The sequence below is a fragment of the Delphinus delphis genome, chromosome 3 (assembly GCF_949987515.2).
Source record: "Delphinus delphis chromosome 3, mDelDel1.2, whole genome shotgun sequence".
Classification (NCBI taxonomy): Eukaryota; Metazoa; Chordata; class Mammalia; order Artiodactyla; family Delphinidae; genus Delphinus; species Delphinus delphis.
Genome location: NC_082685.1, coordinates 3,599,540 through 3,618,293, shown reverse-complemented (window position 1 = coordinate 3,618,293; position 18,754 = coordinate 3,599,540). Strand labels below are relative to the sequence as shown.

The window sequence follows — 18,754 nt, the reverse complement described above, 5'->3', positions numbered from 1 at the left end:
TGTCATCACAGGGTCCTTATAAGAGGGAGGCGGGAGGGTCAGAGGCAGAGAGAGACGGGAGATGCTGCGCTGCTGGCTGTGAGGATGCAGGAGGGGCCCCGAGCCAGGGATGCGGCGCCTCCAGAAGCTGAAGGCGGGAACCAATGCTCCCCTGGAGCCTCCGGAAGGACCCGCCCTGCCCACACCTGTGAGACCCACACGGTAGGGGTGAGGAGAGGGTCCAGGCAGCTGGGGAGGGACCCTGCTCCCCCTGGGCAAGGCAGACCCTCTGCTGCCTGCGAAAAACAGTCTGGGGTGCCTGGGCAGGTGAGGGGCCAGGGTTCTCCCAGCTCCCGTGCCCTGGCTTTGGGTCGGAAGAAAAGCCAGCAATGACCACCCGACCAGGGGTGGCGGGGCAGCTGAAAAGGGGACCGGTGTGGCCGATGTCCTAGCACCGCCCTCCCCAGCCACCTGTCACCACTGGCCCGGGCCTACAGGGTCAGCTCAGCCACACCCTCTCCCTTGCCCCTGCGCCGGGCCGCGAGGAGCCCCTGCTGAGCTCCCGGCGTGGACCCCACTGACAGGTCCTCATCTCTCCCAGGAAGGACGTGGGCGCACCTGGCATCAGTCCCGCCCCCACCCGCAGAGTCGGCAGGGGCCTCCAAGGGAGCTGCGGGGACTGCGCTGAAGGTACCCAAGTGTGCTGGCTTTCAGGAAGCCTCCACACCCAGCTCTCACGCCAACACTGCCAGGGCCCAAGTGTCAGGAGGCCCCACTTGGGGCCATGGGAAGCCCACCCTGCCTGGGAGAGGCCAGGGGTCTGCCATCCCCTCCCATCCCCCAACCCAGGGCAGGATGATGAACTTCAGCACAGGCAGGCTCCCAGCGCCGCGACACGAAACCTGGGATTCTGATAAACCAAGGCCCCAGACCACGCTGGCCCGACACGCTTTATTCAACACCACCCACAGGAGCCTCCCTCGGGGCCGCAGCCTCTGTGGAGGGGCCTTTCTGGGGCCCGTGATGGCCTGGCCCCCGGCAGCGTCACTGCGGCCTCCGCAGTGCAGCGGCCGCAGTCCTCAGGGCTTTGTGCTTTGACTGGACTAGGAAGGATGCAGTCAGCCCAACCTCCTGGGTCAGAGTCCTTGGAGGGAGTGGGCAGCGAGTCCCAGCCCCGAGGGGCTCCCACTGCCACTGTCACCCCGCCGGGCAGGCCACGGCAGCCCACGGTGTCTGGCCCGATGAGGCAGCGACCCAGGCTCCCCCGCCCCCCCCCCCGACAGTAACGGCCACGCGTGTGGCAGGGCTGGGACAGGACTGGCGGGCCCTGGGGCTGCACCGGCCCGGGGTTCGTGTCTCCAGGCGATGGAGGGGCTGGGGGTCACCCCAAGGGCATTCCTGGGGCTGAGGGAAGGGGGCTGGCCCGGGGTCCACTCAGGGTAGCAGAAGCTCCCCTGGCCAGGGGCACTTGCTGCAGGGGGGGACAGCATGACTCTGACCGCCTCCAAACCCCATGCTCCACAGAGGCCGCTGCCCAGGACTGGCCAGGAAACGCGCCTGGGATGGGGATGCAGAAGCCCCAGGTGGTGGGAGGCCCCACACCTGCCAGATCAGCGCCACCGTCCCTGTTCTATGAGGTGAGACCGAGGCCTGGAGGTCAGCTGATGGCGGCGCTGGCCTGGAGCCTGGCCCGAGTCCGGCCGTGAGCAGTTAGTTCTCTGTCCGCGGCGCTGACCATCAGGCTGGGCCGGGGCTGCAGACAGTGAGGTCTTCAGGCGCTGAGGCCTGAGTTCCCATCCGTGTGCAACAGACAGAAGGTTAAGCAGCTACGTGGACATCGGCCTCACCTCTACCATGAGTTTTACTGAAGGAAAATGTCCGGGTTGTGCCATTTGCTCTTGGGAGCGCTGTGCCCGCCGGGTGGGCCCCGGGGAGCCATCCTGCATCCCCTTCTGGAAGGGCTGATGGGCGGTCCGGGATACCGTCCCTCATGTGTGCAGGTCGGGAGGGGAGACAGTTCCACAAATGTTTCTCCAGCCCCGCAGGGAGCCTCGCAGGCGGCCCAGTGGCAGCTGTCCTGTGCGAGAGGTCCAGGGCAGCAGCCACGGGCACCAGGCTGGCCCGAGTTCAGTGTGGAGCCATGACCCCGAGGAGGGGCAGACATGGGGGGTCCATCAGGCGAGAGGCCGTGCTTCAGCCATGTCCCCGTGGCCCAGGGGAGGGGACACGCCTGGGCAGGGTGAGGGCCGAGTCTGCAGGTGGCCCCGTGCGGGAGGGCAGGCGGGTGGGGCCCGTGCAGGGACAGAGAGGGCACCATCCGTGCCTGGCAGGCCGTCCTCCTTGAAGACAGGTGCTCTCGGGAGGCGCCCGGCCCAGCACTGCTGCCACTGGCACAAGGCAGGCCCCAGGGACCCGGACCACCCCTCACCCGTGGTCGCTGCCCGCGCGAGCTGGAGCTGGGACCCGGCCAGTGCCTGCTCTACACGTGCTCCATCTCCTGGTCCTGGTCGGGCCCCTCCTCCTGGTCCCCGTCGTCCTCATCCCCGTCAGCGCCCGCCCTGCCCAGCGGCGCCTCGCCGTCCCGGGCCAGCTCCTCCACGTGAGCCAGCATGTCGGCCATCAGCGCCTCCTCCAGCCGCTTGCGGACCTGCTGCACCAGTTCCTCCTGCCTCCTGCGGACACAGGAAGACCTGCTGGCCAGGGCACGTCCATCTCTGGGGAGACGGGGGCGCTGCAAGCGCCCCGTCCAGACAGACGCCCCCGCTCCCGCCCCCAGCACAGCCCCCAGGCCCTCCCCAAATCAGCGCCGCTGAGAGGGCAGCTGCCGGCCCGGGCCAAGGACCCCTGTCCCCTCCCTGCCGCCTCTAAGGTGCCCCCCTCAGCACGAGGACCTGACTCTGTGCCTGTCGCTCCCCTCCACCGGCCACGAGTCCCTCCTCCCAGCAGGACCACAGCCACTGCCACTGCTGGACCTGACACCTACGGTTCCCACCTCACTGACTTTCTATTTCTGCAAGTTGTGCTTTAAAGATCTGCTTGGACTTTTCAGACAGTCGTGCTCTTTTCCTGCCCTTTCCCTAGGGATAAGCCCTGTGCATACACGTATGTGAACATGCACACGTGTATGTGTGCATGTATGTGTACATGCACGTGTGCGCGGGTTTGTGCATACGTGCAGTGTATGTACACACGTGTGTGCCTCTGTGTGTGTGTGTGTACACATGTGTGTGGTCTCACCGCCGTGTCCTCGCCTCTCTCGGGGCACAGGGCTGCCCTCTCGCACCCACCTGGCTTTTACCTGCAGTGCCAAGACTGCCCCCCACAGCACTCCAGGTGCAGCTGCTCTGCCTTCCAGCCCCCCCGCCTTCTCCCAACCTCAGCTGTGCACTGATGTTTCAAAGCTGAACACCACGCATGTTCTACCCTCTCAGCACCTCTAGATGTTTCCTGCCCAGGAGCCACTTCCAACCACCTTCCAGGAGGCCCTCCCAGATAGCTCTACCCGCACCTGGACACCACCCACAGGGTCCTGGCCAAGCACAGGCCCAGCATCCAGGGCCCGGGACGCGCTCTGCTTCCCCTCAGCCCACCCTGCCCGGTCCTGCATGTGCCAGCGCCCCCTGACCCAGGGCCTCACAGCCCACGTGCAGTCCTGCTCAGGGGAGCCATCGCAGGGCCAAGAGCCCTGTCCTCTCCCGCCCCTGCAGGCTGCCCCACCCCCCAGGCGCCCGCCTGTCTGAACCGAGCCCTCCCCCAGCCACTTCCACATCACACCTGGATACTGGCGTGGGGGGGGGTGGGACGCTACCTGATGTCCTCATCGGTCACCATGAAGGCCTTGCAGAGCGGCTGGGCTGTGTTGAGCCACACCCCGGGGTTCTTCTCCACGGCGGCTGAGAGCTGCCCGGTGATGGGCATGGTGCTGGTGTGCAGGGCGCTGGCAATGGCCGAGAGCAGCGTCTCATCCGTGCAGCCGGGACCCACGCCTGCCGGGCAAGGGAGGGTGGTCGCTGCGGGCACCAGCCTTGCCCCCTCAGCCCCGATTTCATTCTGAACCTCCCTTTACAGCAGGCCCTGCCCGGTCCTGCGTGTGCCAGGGCCTCACAGCCCACGGGCAGTCCCACTCAGGGGAGCCGTCGCAGGGCCAGGAGCCCTGTCCCCCAGGCGTCTTCCTGTCTGAATCGAGCCCTCCCTGGCCATTTCCATGTCACACCCGGACGCTGGAAGGGGGCGGTCACTCCACGACATACAGGGAGACGACTACCCTCTCAGGGACAGCAGGGATGCTTTTATGGCGCGGCAGGGAAACCAGACCCCCGAGTGTTTTCAGGACCCCGTGACCAGACGCGGCCCCAGCGTCAGGTGCAGCCCGGCTGGCCCCAGGTTGGGGGAGCACGGGCCTCATCCCTCCTCCATCTCCCCCTTGCCCCCTGCAGGGGGTCACCTTGCAAGCCCTTGGGGAGGTCCATGGTCTTCACGAGCTCCTCCGCGATGTCAAAGGCATTCAGGCCGCTCAGCTTCTTCTCCCAGAAGAGCTGCCGCCACACAGACAGACGTCAGGCCGACAGGACGGCCAGGCCACCTGCTCCCACAGCAGGTGACCCTAGGCGGCCAGGATGGGGGTCTCAGTGTGACCTCTGACCCCCACACTTGCTGGGGCTGCTCGCGCCCCGGGGTCCTCACAGGGCAGAGAAACCCCAAGCCCTGCTTCCGGCAGGACGAAGACCCAGGACGTCAGATGCGCCATCGGACAGTCTGTGGCTCCCCTTCACCCTGGAGTTGGGGGTTGGGAGGTCCAACCTCCACCCCGGGCTGAGCCATGGGCCCAGGGCAACAGCCCCGGCCGACCCCTGTCACAGCCCAAACAAGCGCTGTCCGTGGGCACCGCCTGGTGCAGACAGGGGACCCAGGAGCCCCCGGACGGGCAACAAGCTCACACCCTCAACTGCACCTCCAGACTCTGGGGAGGGGGGCGACAGGCAGCCCCACAGGTTTCTGACCTCTTACCTAGAGGGCTCCAACCCAAATGGAACAGCACCCAGGGTGGCTGCCCATGGCGGGGCCCATGCCCTGCAGGGTCCCTGAGCGTCTCCCCCTCTGACGGCCATGGCCCCCTGCTCTGGCCTAGCACCTCCACACCCCGCTATCTACCGGGCGTTTGTAAAGATGTGTGAAAACGCAGCTAAGGCTCAGTTTTTGGAAAACAGATCACAAAACTGCATTTGCTGGATCTTTTCAATCTGTTCAAGACAGCAGCCGGCCCGAGGAGGCCCCGCATACGCGTGTCGGGTGCTGGTGCCCGCAGGGCCGTGCCCCGGGGTGATGGCTCCTGACCGCGGCACTGGGGCCCCGGGCCCGCGGACTCAGCTCTAAAGAGTGGACCAAGTGCTGGAGCTCACCTGCCGGGGCTGCTCCACGGCCTTCTGGGGGTCGCTCTTCACCTTGTTGCTGGGGTGGTTGGTGATCTTGGTCACTGGCTGCTTGAAGATGGACGCCGTCTGCCTGACCGGGAGGGCCGTGTTCAGGTCGGGCTTGCCCTGCAGGGTCGGGCAGGGTCCTCAGCGGGCTTTCCCCGTCAGCGAGAAAGCCGTGCCCCACAAGGGGCTTCGGGGAACAGGCCCCAGTCACCAACACACCCCGTGGCACCCACGGATCCAGAGGCAACGCCAAGCCCAGGCCCAGCCGCTTCGCTGCCCTCGGTGCGGCCGCAGCGGGGACTCCGTACACACACCTGCTCTCTCTCATCCCCCCACCCCGCCCTTCTCACCTCCCGCGCCTCGTTCTCCGCAGAGAACGGGACTGGGGGCGCCCTGGCCACCTCTGTTCTGCAGTCGGGGCAGGGAACAAAGTCCCCCGAACATGCGTCCATCAAAGACCCACAGACACACTGGTCACCAGGCGCCCAAGTGTGGACCAGAGTTGAGCCGCCTCCCAGGCCCCGTGCCCGAGCCTCTCCTGGGGACAGATGATGGGCGGTTTCCTGTCTTCTTTCTGCTTTTCCACAGCTGCTGAGCTCCCCACAGTGAGTAGCTAGGCCTCTAACTCCAGGACGGTGGGTGAGCCCTACCCAGCAGCGGTCAGCGTGGGCTCACCTTGACCTGGCTCGGGGAGTCATAGCGCACCCGCTGCCGGCTCTTGTTCATCTTGCCCATCAGCATCTTGCCCGTGCGGAAGTCGAAGGTGCTCAGGTCCATGGAGCCGCCCAGGTAGCGCGCCAGCTGGGGCTTGCTCCGGAACTTCTTCCCGCTCGGGCTGCAGACACAGCGCGGTCAGCGGAGGGGGGAGCCGGGAGGGGGGCGCCAGGCCAAGCCGGTCCACCCTCTCCCCAGCGCAGCAGATGCTGAGGCCGAGAGCAGGGATGGACGCCCCGACCTTCGGAAGGATGGGGCCCAGCCCTGGGAGCCTGGCTGGAGTTTCTGGAACATTCCAGAAGCAGAATCTGGCCATGTTCTCGAGAAAAGACCCAAGGATAGCAGGTCCATTACAGCATTATGGACCTGTCCTGGGGGGGCTGGGCTGTAAAACCTCAGTTTTGGGGCTCTTTGGGCACCAAAGAGCTGCCCAGGCGAGACCTGCTGGGAAAGCCTGAAACCTGGCTGTGAAGCTCTGCCATCCTGCTCACCCCACGGACCAGCTCAGCGGACTCGCCTTTCTAGGAAAAGCTAACGCCAACCTCTAGCTGCAGTGCAGACTCAGAGCTCATGCTACAGGTGACCAGAACGGGACCCAGTGAGCACTAATAATGACATGTCCCTGGGCACGGGGACTCCTGCAGCCACTTTGGGAAACAGTCTGGTAGCTCCTCTAATGGTTAAACAGCAATTCCACCCCTAAGTATCCAAGAGAAATCAAAACACATGTCGACATAATAACTTACACTTAATTACTCACAGCAGCATGACTCACTGGGCAGAGTGAAAACAGCCCAGATGTCCCTCCACACATGGGAGCATCACTCAGCCACAAAAAGGAGAGAAGCCCTGACACTCGCTACAACGTGGACAGACCTTGAGAACATGATGCTCAGTGAGAGAAGCCAGACACAGAAGGACACACAGTGTGTGATTCCACTGATGGGAAACGTCCAGAACAGGCAAATCCAGAGACAGAGAGTGGGTTCCTGGCTGTCAGGGACTGGGGCTTCTCTTTGGGGTTATGGAATGTTCTGGAATTAGTGGTGATGGTTGCACAGCCCTGAATGTACTAGAAACCAGTGAGCGGCACACATGATCCTCCAGCAGGCCTGGCACCCGTCTAGGACGTCCCTGTCACTCTCCATCTGAGGCTAACGAGGGCCTGCACTTTGCTGATCTCCCCTGAGAGCCTCTAGGCTGAGCCTGAATTCAAGCCAGCACACGCCCGCCCCCTCCAGGTGTCCCTGGGCACTGCGGACAAGTGGCAAAAGTGTGAAGAGTGGAACCCCTTCCAGCCCCACCAGGGCCTCACCTGGGTCAGGGCCAGCCCCACCACCTTGGCTTCTGAGACCCCCGTGGACTCTTCTGGAAGATCCATTTTTCCGTTATGCTCTGTGCTGGCTGACGTGAACAGGGTCCACGTGCCTGGAGCAGCGGAAAGGACCCTGAGTCCCGACTCTGGCTCCAACTATGGCCACAAAGAGGGCCAGGACCCTGACAAGCACTCGCCAGCACTTCTTGGCCTCCAGTCACCCCACCTGCTGCTGTTCTGCTTTAAAAAATGCATGAGGACAGGGAAACAGAAACGCAGAACCGTAGACTAGGGGCTGGGGAGCAGGGCTAAGGGCAGAGATAGTTAAAGGTCTAGGGCTCTTCTGGGGGGAGGAAAAGGCTCTAACTTTGATCGTGGTGGTGGGTGCTGCTACCTGTGAATTGTACGCTTTACACGGGTGAACAGTATGGCATGTGACTCCTACCTCAATGAAGCTGTCACAAAAGTGAACGCAAGACAGAGAGTGGATGGGGGCTACGAGGAGCTGGGGAGCTAATGGACACAGGGCTCATTTTGGGGTGATGAGAACGTTCCGGAACTAGAGAGTGGTGATGGGTGCATGAAAACTGCTGAACTGGACACTTTTAAAGACTGAATCGTATGGAATGTGAACTATATCTCAATTTTCAAAACAGGTTTTGCAGATCTGTATTGGGACAGAAAAATGAGCTGTTTTATCCAATAAAAGAAAAAAACTTCTGCAGTAAAACCACAGGTGTAGAACAAAAATGAGCACTGCTGTCTTTCTAGGGAAACAGGCCTACCCGGTGGAGTAGACAGGTAGCCAGAAGCCTGGTGGCCCTCGGCGGACCCTGAAGCATTGGGGCCGTCATGGGGATGGAGCCAGCACCAAGCGCGGAGCCCAGGGCCTGGGCCGGATGCAGGGCTGTACGAGCCGTGATGAGTGAGTGTTGACCCCAGGCCTATAAGGAGGCTTGTAACCCGAGATGCCCAGTGAGGCCCAAACAGCAAGATGAAGCTGGTTCTGGCCAAGCTGAGCCCGCTGCCCAAGGAAGGGGGGTCAACCTGCCGAGCACTTCCTGCTTTCCTGAGTATTTGCACCTTTAAAATGACCTCTGGGGTCTTCCCTGGTGGCGCAGTGATTAAGAGTCTGCCTGCCAATGCAGGGGACACGGGCTCGAGCCCTGGTCCGGGAAGATCCCACATGCCACGGAGCAACTAAGCCCATGCGCCACAACTACAGAGCCTGCGCTGCAGAGCCCACGAGCCACAACTACTGGGCCCGCGTGCCACAACTACTGAAGCCCACACACCTACAGCCCATGCTCCACAACGAGAAGCCAATGCAATGAGAAGCCCACACACAGCAACGAAGAGTAGCCCCGCTCGACGCAACTAAAGAAACCCCGCGTGCAGCAACGAAGACCCAATGCAGCCAAAAATAAATAAATAAATAAATTTATTTATTTAAAAAAAAAAAAAAAAGAGCTCTGGGACTTCCCTGGTGGTCCAGTGGTTTAAGCCTCCACGCTCCCAAGGCAGGAGGCGTGAGTTCTATCCCTTGTCAGGGAACTAGGATCCTGCATGCTGCAATGGTGCAGCCAAAAAAAAAAAAAAAGCTCTGGAAAGTCCTCTCTATTCCACACACCCCAAAGAATGACGCTAACTTCCAAGTCCTCAACTTCTTGCCTGGATTGTAAATGTCAGGCAGGGAGATGATTTTTCCAAAGAAAATGCTCGGCTGTAACCAGATGCTCCACCGCCATCTCCCAGTCCTGAGGGCCAGGTCACCAAGCTGGAGGGGTGTGTGGGTGAGTCCTACAGAACTGTCTGTGAGGTCGCTCCACCTCTCCTGCAAAGAACACACTGGCTCTCTCCCACTCTCTGGACTAGCAAACCAAGTTTCCACATCCCTAGGGGCAGGGCTAAGATCCAAGGACAGGTCTGTCCGACTCAACAGCACCGGAGATCTGCTTTCCCTCTGCATTAAGGAACCAGGAAGGGACTTCCCTAGTGGTCCAGCGGTTAAGACTCCGCGCTCCGGGCTTCCCTGGTGGCGCAGTGGTTGAGAGTCCGCCTGACGATGCAGGGGACGCAGGTTCGTGCCCCGGTCCGGGAAGATCCCACATGCCGCAGAGCGGCTAGGCCCGTGAGCCATGGCCGCTGAGCCTGTGCGTCCGGAGCCTGTGCTCCGCAACGGGAGAGGCCACAACAGTGAGAGGCCCGCGCACCGGGGGAAAAAAAAAAAAAAACTCCGCGCTCCCAATGTAGGGGGTCCAGGTTCAAACCCTGCTCAGGGAACTAGATACTTATCCCTCAAGTAAAAGATCCCACATGCCACAACTACAGATCGCGCAAGCAGCAACGAAGATTCCATGTGCCGCAACTAAGACCTGGCGCAGCCAAATAAATAAATATTAAAAAAAAAAAAAAAAGAGAGAGAGAACCAGGGAAATCCATCTGTGCTCCCTGCCTAGACACCTGGCTCGGCATCAGGTGGTGAGAAGGCCAAGGGCCCACATTCCAGAAAAGATATCACATCCCCCCCAGACCTCCGACCTGCTGGGACAGGGTAGGTCATCCACACCAGAGACCTGGGAGTGGCACTGGACCCCGCACCCTGCATCCTGTCTCAGGCCCTCACCTCTCATTGGAGCCGTGGGAAAACTGAAATTCCATCTGTCCAGCCCCAGTTTGGAGCTGTTCCCTACCACCAGACCCCTATGCTTGGGGGCGGGGCCTTGGAGCAGGGTCCCACTTGATGGAAGCCCGGAGAGGTTCCCAGGCAGGTGGGGACAAGAGGTGAGGCGATGACAGGCTGCGGCCCTCTAGCCACGCTGGCCCCGGTTCAGCTCCTGAGCCTCCTCACAGGCTGCTGGCGCTGCCTGGACCCTCCTCCTGGCCCCACTGCCAGGGCTCACCTCTGTGCTGCCTCCCCAGACAAGCCCTCACTGACTCGCACCCAGCTCGACCAGGCACTCCCATCAATCTGCCCCTCACAGACCCCCACATCTCTCTGCATATGTCATCACCTGTTAACTATGAAAGCAATGGGGTGATGGCTGGGGCACCAGCTGTCACCCACGAGGGGAGGGCCCAGGTCTCACTCCCAGCTGAATGGCCAGGACACCCAGCATGTGCTGCAGAGGCATCTGTTAAATTAACAAAGGACTAGAGGAACAGAGACCTGCCTCATTCTTCAGACCTAAAAGGAAGAAGTGAGAACACAAGTGCGCTCAGAATTAAATGAGGGGCGGTGGTGAGAGGCCTCTTCACGCACCCAGAAGGAAGCTTCTCTAAACAGCCAGCGAGGGAGTGACGTCACAGACAGCCGCAGTGAGGGGGAATACACACGTTTCCCTAAAAGATGATCGTAACCCCACTATTTCATGCTTGACATTACGAGAGGGGCAGCCAATTACAGTACACACTGGAGGGCCACCAGCACTCTTTGGACACTAGAACCTGAGCTTGTCCTGGATGAGCTGCCATCCTTACCCTGCTCACTTCCTTCACTCCTCCCAAAGCGAGGACAGCAAAGGCCCAGGACCTGCTGCACACCCCCCAACACCTGGCAGGCATTCAACACGTGGCAGGTGTCCCGCCTGCTTTTCTTTTGTCAGGGTCCTAAAGCAAAGGGGAGGGAGCCATCAAGCCTGGCTCAGAAACAAAAGCATCTTCCACCAATCAAGAGGAAAAAAAAAAAAAAAGGAAGGAAAAGGCAAACAGCAGGTGGTTGACGGTCTGAGGCTGGGCTTCCAGCCGCCTACTGATTCTGTTTCACTGGGGGTGGGGGGGTCCCTGCCACCTTTCTCGGGCCAAGGGCAGCCCTCCCTCCAGTTTGGGTGAGGGAAGCTCACAAAGGCCGCGTCCCCGGCCTGGCGACTGGAGAGGCCACTACCCACGGTGCCCAAGGATGGGGGAGGGGCGGCTCTTAAAAGACACGCAGCTCCAGGACCAGGCCACCCTGTGAAGGGCCCAGAAACCTGCATCTCTAGGCAGCCCTCCCTGGTCCCCCAGAGGGAACCCTGCTCCCTGAAACCCGGGATCCCCACCCGACCCAGACTGCGCGCGGCCCCAGGAGCGCCCCACGAGAACCAAAGGGACAGCCCAGCCCCCACCCCCGCCTCCCAGCGGCATCTGGCCCGTGCCGGGGTGCCCCTTGCCCAACCGGCCGCTTCGCCGCGGCCGCCGAACAAAGGCCGCCGCCAACCCGGGGCCGGTCCCAGGACCATGCGGCAGCGGGGGGAGCGCAAGCACACTGAGCGAAGGCTTCGCCGGGCACGCACGCGCACTGGGCTCGGGCCCGCCGGGCACGCACGCGCACTGGGCCAAGCGCCCGCCGCGCGCCGGCACGTACGCACGCATGCACGCACAACGCACGCGCGGGGCCCAGGCCGCGGCCCGGGTCGGGGCGCCCAGGCCGCCGCAGAGGCCGCTGGGAGACGCCCGTTGGGGCCCTGCCCGGCCGGCACGTTCATTCACCTATAGTAAAAGACATCCCTGTGGCCGGCCGACAGCCCCGACCTTCTGGGCACTTCTTCCCTCTCCCAGCCCTGCGGGAGCGCCGGGCACTCCCACCTCTTCCGCTCCATCGCGCCCGGCTCCTCGACCCGCCGCCGCCGCTGCCGCCCGGACCCCCGCTCGTCGCCGCCGCCTCAGCTGCCTCCACCGCTGCCGCCGCCACTTGCCGCGGCTGTTCCGGCCCGTGGGCCTCCGCCCTCCTCCCCAAGCCGGGCGCGCGCCGGCTTTGCCGCCCTTTCGGCCCCCTCCCCGCGCTCGCCAGCCCCCGCTCGGGGGGCCCGCTCCGCCCACCCGCCCGCGCGCGGGGGCCCCGTGCTGCGCAGGCGCCGCACAGGTCCCGCCCCGCCCGTGGCCTCCGGCCCCGCCCCTCGGCGGCGGCGCCAATCAGCGCGCGGCCTGAAGGTGGGGCCTGCGGCGGCGCGCGGCTCGTCCGCTCCGCGCCTGCGCCCTGGCCCGCCCGCAAGTGGCTGGTGGCCCCTGCTTGCCGCTGCGCTGTCCGCCTTGGTCTCTCCCGCGTCTCCTCCGAGGCCTGTGTCCCGGGATGCCCGTTCAGTGCCGGACCGCCATCCCGCCGCTTCCCTGGTCTCGTCACTGGCATTCGCGTTTAGGGTCATTGTCGGTGACCACCCACCTCCACACCCCAAGGCCCACCCGACGCTTTAATGACATCTCAGAATCGGCCCCCTTTTCCTGCCTCCTCCTTAGTCCAGCCGCTTTCTGTCTCCTGGGGCTCCAGGGCCTTACTTGGGAATCTCCCGCCCCACCTTGTGTCCCCTCTCCCTCCCCCAGGCCCTCTCCTGCCTGCCCTGCTCCCCCAGGGCAGAGCCTGGCCGGCCCAGGTCAAGTACTTAAGAAAAGACTGCTGAGTGAGTGGCCTTAGCTGTGGGCAGTGCCAGGTGCGGGCTGGGCCTCCCGACGGGCCTGTCCTGGCGTCGGGTCCCTGGGGGAGGGGGAGGCTGCGGGTGGGAAGGCCCTGGGCTCCCCCGAGGGCAGCAGGCCTGGGCCGCGCACCTGGAGCTCCCTGCAGGTGTCTTCGCAGCCTTGGGGCCCCCCAGGTCCCTGCTCTAGTTGGAGGCGGGGCTTGGGCGGGACGCCGAAGACCATGGCCCGCAGGTGTCACTTGTTTATTTATATTAAGTCCCCGGGTAAGTGTAACTTCTCAATTCCTTAACGTCCCTTTCCCTCCTGCGTTCCCCAAGGGGTAGCTGGGCTGCTCTCCCACAGACAAAGGGCATAGTGGCCGGGAGGCACCCTGATCGGCGAGCGGTCACCCCATTACAAAGCTGGTTCGGGGCACTGTATGCCTGTGTGCAGGTCAGGCCCAAACCCAGTGCTCCAGGACCTGGCCTTCCACAGAGAGCAGTACTGGTCGCTGTTGTGTTTTCTCCCAGTGTGTGCGATTTCGTTTTAATTTAAAAATCAAAGTTGCAAAGATAGACACGTGCATTGTAATCAGTGAAAGCACGTGAAGACTCTTAAAGGAAAAAGTTGTCAGCCTTCCTGTGACAGGAGACCCCAGCACCACTCCAGCCCTGCTTTTACTTCTCTTGGGTGCACACCCAGAGCTGGAATCACTGGCGATCCTACATTTTAATTTTTTGAGAAGGGCAAAACATTAATATATTTTTTGTAACTTTTATACAGTTTTCAAAGTGTGCTTTCCATTTACAGTTATTACCAAATATTGGCAATATTGCTCATGTCCTACAGTACATCCCTGAGCCAATCTTACACCCAACAGTTTGTACCTCCCACCCCCAACCCCTATCTTGCCCCTCTCCCCCTCCACTGGTAACCACTAGTTTGTTCTCTATATCTGTGAGTCTGCTGCTTTTTTGTTGCTGTATTTTTTAGATTCCATAGATGACCAGGATCATACAGTATTTATCTTTGTCTGACTTATTTCACTTAGTGTAATACCTTCCAAATCCCTCCATGTTGATGCAAATGGAAAAATTTCCTTTTTTATAGGTAATATTCTATTATATATATGTACCACATCTTTATCCATTCATCTGTTACTGGACACTTAGGTTGCTTCCGTGTCTTTGCTATTGTAAATAGTGCTGCTCTGAACACTGGGGTGCATGTACCTTTTTGAATTAGTGTTTTTGCTTCTTTTGGATATATACCCAGGAGTGGAATTGCTGGGTCATAGGGTACTTCTATTTTTAGTTTTTGCAGAAACGTCCTTATCGTTCTCCATAGTGGCTGCACCAATTTACAGTCCCGCCAACAGTGTAGGAGGGTTCCCTTTTCTCCACAACATTCTCACCAACATTTTTTATTTGTAGACTTTTAGATAATAGTCATTCTGACAGGTGTGAGGTGATACCTTATTGTGATTCTGATTGGCATTTTTCTGGTGATTAGTGATGCTGAGCATCTTTTCATATGCCTGTTGCCCTGTGTTTAATTTTTTGAGGAACTGCCAGACTGTTGTCCACTGTAGCTGCCCCATTTCCCATTCCCAGTAGCAGCGAACAAAGGCTCTGATTTCTCCACATCCTCCATTGTTATTTCCTGGGTTTTGACAGCCGTATACCCATGGACGTGTGGTGTTGGATTTGACCTCATGGTTGGATGATGGAAAAGCAACGCCTCCACCTCAAGAACCAGCCCCGCCGGTCTCACTTGCTTCTCAGGGAATCTGAACCCCTCGGGTCCAGGCTGACCCCAGAGCATAGACAGTGGGTCTCTGGGAGTTACTTGGCCCGAGCCAAGGACTGTCCTCAAGGGACTGGTCCAGAGGCCTGACCGGGAGGGTGGCTGTGACCCAGGGTGCTGGCGGCAGACGCAGAGACGAGAGGCCAGGAGGCCTGGATGGGAGGGACGGGGGCTGCCCAGCTCCTCTCCCGTTGGGCTGGGCGCTGCTCCTTTGAAATAAACTCTTTGCCCAGGCCTGCTGGCCCAGTCCCCAAGCAGACGCCTTCTCCTGCCCGTCTCCACAAGGTGAAAGATAGAAATTAAACCAGGAGGGGCCATGTGAGGACCTTGAAAAGACTTTCGGAGGCAGGGTCTCTCTGCCCTGCAACTGCTGCTATTGGGGCCAGTGCATTCTCTGTGGGGTCATCCTGGGCACTGCGGGGTGTGGAGCAGCATCCCTGGCCCCGCCCACTCATGCCGGGAGACCCCCCCCCCCCCCAGTCTTGACAACCACAGATGTCCCCAGCCAAGCATTCCTGCAAGCTAATATGAGGCATTCATGGCACTTACCTTGGGCAGAAAATTTAGTGGGCGCCAAAAACTTCAAGATTAATGGCAGTTAATGCAATATTTTAACAATCCAAAATGAATGCAAACAATCCATGATGAACAAAATGTCAAAAAATTTTAAATTTTATTGAAGTATAGTTGATTTACAATGTTGTGTTTAATTTCCGCTATACAGCAAAGTGACTCAGTCATACATTCATATTTTTTTCATGTTCTTTTCCATTATGGTTTATCACAGGATATTGAATGTATTTCCCTGTGCTATATAGTAGGAACTTGCTATTTATCCATTCTACATATAATAGTTTGCATCTGCTAATCCCAAACTCCCACTCCATCCCTCCCCACCCTTGGCAATCACAAGTTTTTTCCTCTGTGTCTGTTTTTCTTTTGTAGATATGTTCATTTGTGTTGTATTTTAGATTCCACATATAAGTGGTATCATATGGTGTTTTTCTTTCTCTTTCTGACTTACGTAGTATGACAGTCTCTAGTTGCATCCCTGTTGGCTGCAAATGGCATTATTCTTTTTGATGGCTGAGTAGTATTCCATTGTATATGTACCACAATTTCTTTACCCATTCATCTGTCGATGGACATTTATGTTGCTTCCATGTCTTGGCAATTGTATATAATGCTGCTATGAACATTGGGGTGCCTGTAACTTTTCAAATGATAGTTTTGCCTGGTATATGCCCAGGAGTGGGATTGCTGGATCATATGACAATTCTATTTTTTGTTTTTGTTTGGCCACACCATGCGGCTTGTGGGATCTTAGGTCCCCGACCAGGGATTGAACCGGGGCCCTCGGCAGTAAAAGCACGGAGTCCTAACCACTGGGCTGCCAGGAAGGTCCCTATTTTTAGTTTTTAAAGGAACCTCCATACTGTTCTCCATAGTGGCTGCACCAATTTACATTCACACCAACAGTGTAGGAGGGTTCCCTTTTCTCCACACCCTCTCCAGCATTTATTATTTGTAGACTTTTTAATGATGGCCATTCTGACTGGTGTGAGGTGGTAACTCACTGTGGTTTTGATTTTCATTTCTCTAATAATTAGCAATGTTAAGCATCTTTTGGTGTGCCTATTGGCCATCTTTGGAGAAATATCTATTTAGGTCTTCTGCCCATTTTTCGATTGGATTTTTTTTTTTTGTTATTGAATTGTAGGAGCTATTTGTATACAAAATGTAAAAAATTTAAATACAGATTGAACAGTACTGTGCCATTTTAAAGTGAGACAAAATGAGGAAGATATGCGCTTTATACATTTTTAACGCAATATTTACTGAACACCAACCTAGTACAAGACATTGTAGGAAGATTTTTTTTTTGGAAGATATTTTTATTTTATTTATTTAGTTATTTTTTAATTTAATTTAATTTAATTTTAATTTATTTTATTTTTTGGCCGCTCAGCGTAGCATGTGGGATCTTAGTTCCCCGACCAGGGATCGAACCCACACCCCCTGCATTGGAAGCACAGAGTCTTAACCACTGGACCACCAGGGAAGTCCCCCTTTATACAATATGTTTTTATGTAGTTTTTTTTTTTTTAAATAAGTTTATTTATTTATTTATTTTTGGCTGCGTTGGGTCTTTGTTGCTTCGTGCGGGCTTTCTCTAGTTGCAGTGAGCAGGGGCTACTCTGTTGCAGTGCGTGGGCTTCTCATTGTGGTGGCTTCTCTTGTTGCAGAGCATGGGCTCTAGGCACGCAGGCTTCAGTAGTTGTGGCTCGCGGGCTCTAGAGCACAGCCTCGGTAGTTGTGGCGCATGGGCTTAGCTGCTCCGCGTCATGTGGGATCTTCCCGGGCCAGGGCTCGAACCCGTGTCCCCTGCATTGGCAGGTGGATTCTTAAGCACTGCGCCACCAGGGAAGTCCTTTGTGTAGTTTTTGATGGTTAACTTTCCCCTCCCTGAACACTGAAGTGGTTGAAAAAGTATTGAAATGTTGAAAAGGAGTTGTATGAAAACTCACAGAAGTTTAAGCCTAAATATTGTACTTAATCTGAACCTGAAATTATTAAAATTTTACTTTTGGCTTTCACAGAAGCAAACTGAGATATTTTCATTAAAACCATTAGCCATTACAAAAATACATAAAAACTCGTGTATAGGGGCTCACATTTCCTTTTGTTTCAGGCTTTGATGGGGGGCTGTGGGACTCTCCACATCTGCATGAGTTAGAAATTTTTTTTAAAAAAATCGAGTAACTTATCTCAGAATCCGTCACTTATAGGTATTTAAGTGGCATCTATTCATTTATGTCTGAAATAACCTCACTCCACAGATATTGTTATAATGGCAAATGACAGGAAATGAATGTCCTTTGCTAATAGACTGGTTAGTAAATGTTGGTACTAGTCAGCCGTTTAAAAACTGAGGATGCTGTGTGGTTTTTTTTTTTAAATTGAATTGCAGATTTATAATGTGTTAGTTTCAGGTGTACAGCAAAGTGATTCAGTTATACACATGTATGTATATTTTTTCATATTTTTTCATTATGGTTTATTATATTGACTATAGTTCCCTGTGCTATAGAGTAGGTTCTTGTTGTTTATCTGTTTCATTTATAGCAATGTACGTTAATCCCAAACTCCTAATTTATCCCTCCCTTCCCCCCTTTCCCCTTTGGTAACCATAAGTTTGTTTTCTGTCTGTGAGCCTATTTGTTTTGTAAATAAGTTCATTTGTATCATCTTTTTAGATTCCACATATAAGTGATATCATATGATATTTGTCTTTCTGTGTCTGGCTTATATCACTTAGTATGATAATCTCTAGGTCCATCCATGTTGCTGCAAATGGCAATACTTCATCCTTTTTTTATGGCTGAGTAATAGTCCACTGTGTACATGCACCACATTATCCATTCCTCTGTCAATGGACATTTAGGTTGCTTCCATGCCTTGGCTATTGTAACTAGTGCTGCTATGAACATTGGGGTCCATGTATCTTTTTTTTTCTTTTAATAAATGTATTTATTTTTGGCTGCATCGGGTCTTTGTTGCCGCGCGCGGGCTTTCTCTAGTTGCAGGAAGTGGGGGCTACTCTGTTGCGATGCGCGGGCTTCTCATTGTGGTGGCTTCTCTTGTTGCGGAGCACGGGCTCTAGGCACACGGGCTTCAGTAGTTGTGGCGCACGGGCTCTAGAGCGCAGGCTCAGTAGTTGTGGCTTGCGGGCTCTAGAGCGCAGGCTCAGTAGTCGTGGCGCACGGGCTTAGTTGCTTTGCGACATGTGGGATCTTCCCGGACCAGAGCTCAAACCCGTGTCCCCTGCTTTGGCAGGCGGATTCTTAACCACTGTGCCACCAGGGAAGCCCTCCACGTATCTTTTTGAATTAGAGTTTTCATCTTTTCCAGATATATGCCTAAGAGTGGAATCACTGTATCATATGGTAATTCTATTTTTAGTTTTTAAAGGAACCTCCAAACTGTTCTCCATAGTGTCTGCACCAGTTTACATTCCTACCAATAGTGTTAGGAGGGTTCCCTTTTCTCCACACCCTCTCCAGCATTTGTCTGCAGACTTTTAAAAAATATTTATTTGGCTGCTTTGGGTCTTAGTTGTGGCACGCAGGATCTTTCGTTGCAGGCTTCTGGTTGG

The 18,754-nt window shown here is 57.0% G+C and overlaps 1 protein-coding gene across 2 annotated transcripts; it reads right to left on the bottom strand.

Moving 5' to 3' along the window:
* Nucleotides 1-893: 893 nt before the first annotated feature.
* On the bottom strand, nucleotides 894-12,193 carry MBD3 (methyl-CpG binding domain protein 3). Of its 2 annotated transcripts, none has more exons than XM_060007382.1 (6): nucleotides 11,893-12,193; nucleotides 6,072-6,231; nucleotides 5,379-5,516; nucleotides 4,424-4,514; nucleotides 3,788-3,965; nucleotides 894-2,651 (listed from the first exon to the last, which is right to left on the bottom strand). In XM_060007382.1, the coding sequence occupies exons 1-6, from the start codon at nucleotides 12,000-12,002 to the stop codon at nucleotides 2,459-2,461; spliced, it is 870 nt and encodes a 289-aa protein (XP_059863365.1). In that variant the 5' UTR covers nucleotides 12,003-12,193; the 3' UTR covers nucleotides 894-2,458. The 2 variants fall into 2 exon arrangements, with proteins under 2 accessions (XP_059863365.1, XP_059863366.1); XM_060007383.1 differs by having other exon boundaries at nucleotides 11,989-12,190.
* Nucleotides 12,194-18,754: the final 6,561 nt, after the last annotated feature.

Bases quoted from the DNA above. Each gene is read 5' to 3' on its own strand.
- MBD3 (XM_060007382.1), bottom strand. From the start codon at position 12,002: ATGGAGCGGAAGAGGTGGGAGTGCCCGGCGCTCCCGCAGGGCTGGGAG. The intron at 6,232-11,892 runs GTGAATGAACGT...CTGTGTCTGCAG, and splicing joins AGGGATGTCTTTTACTATAG to CCCGAGCGGGAAGAAGTTCC. The intron at 3,966-4,423 runs GTGACCCCCTGC...CTTGCCCGGCAG, and splicing joins CCTCCCCAAGGGCTTGCAAG to GCGTGGGTCCCGGCTGCACG.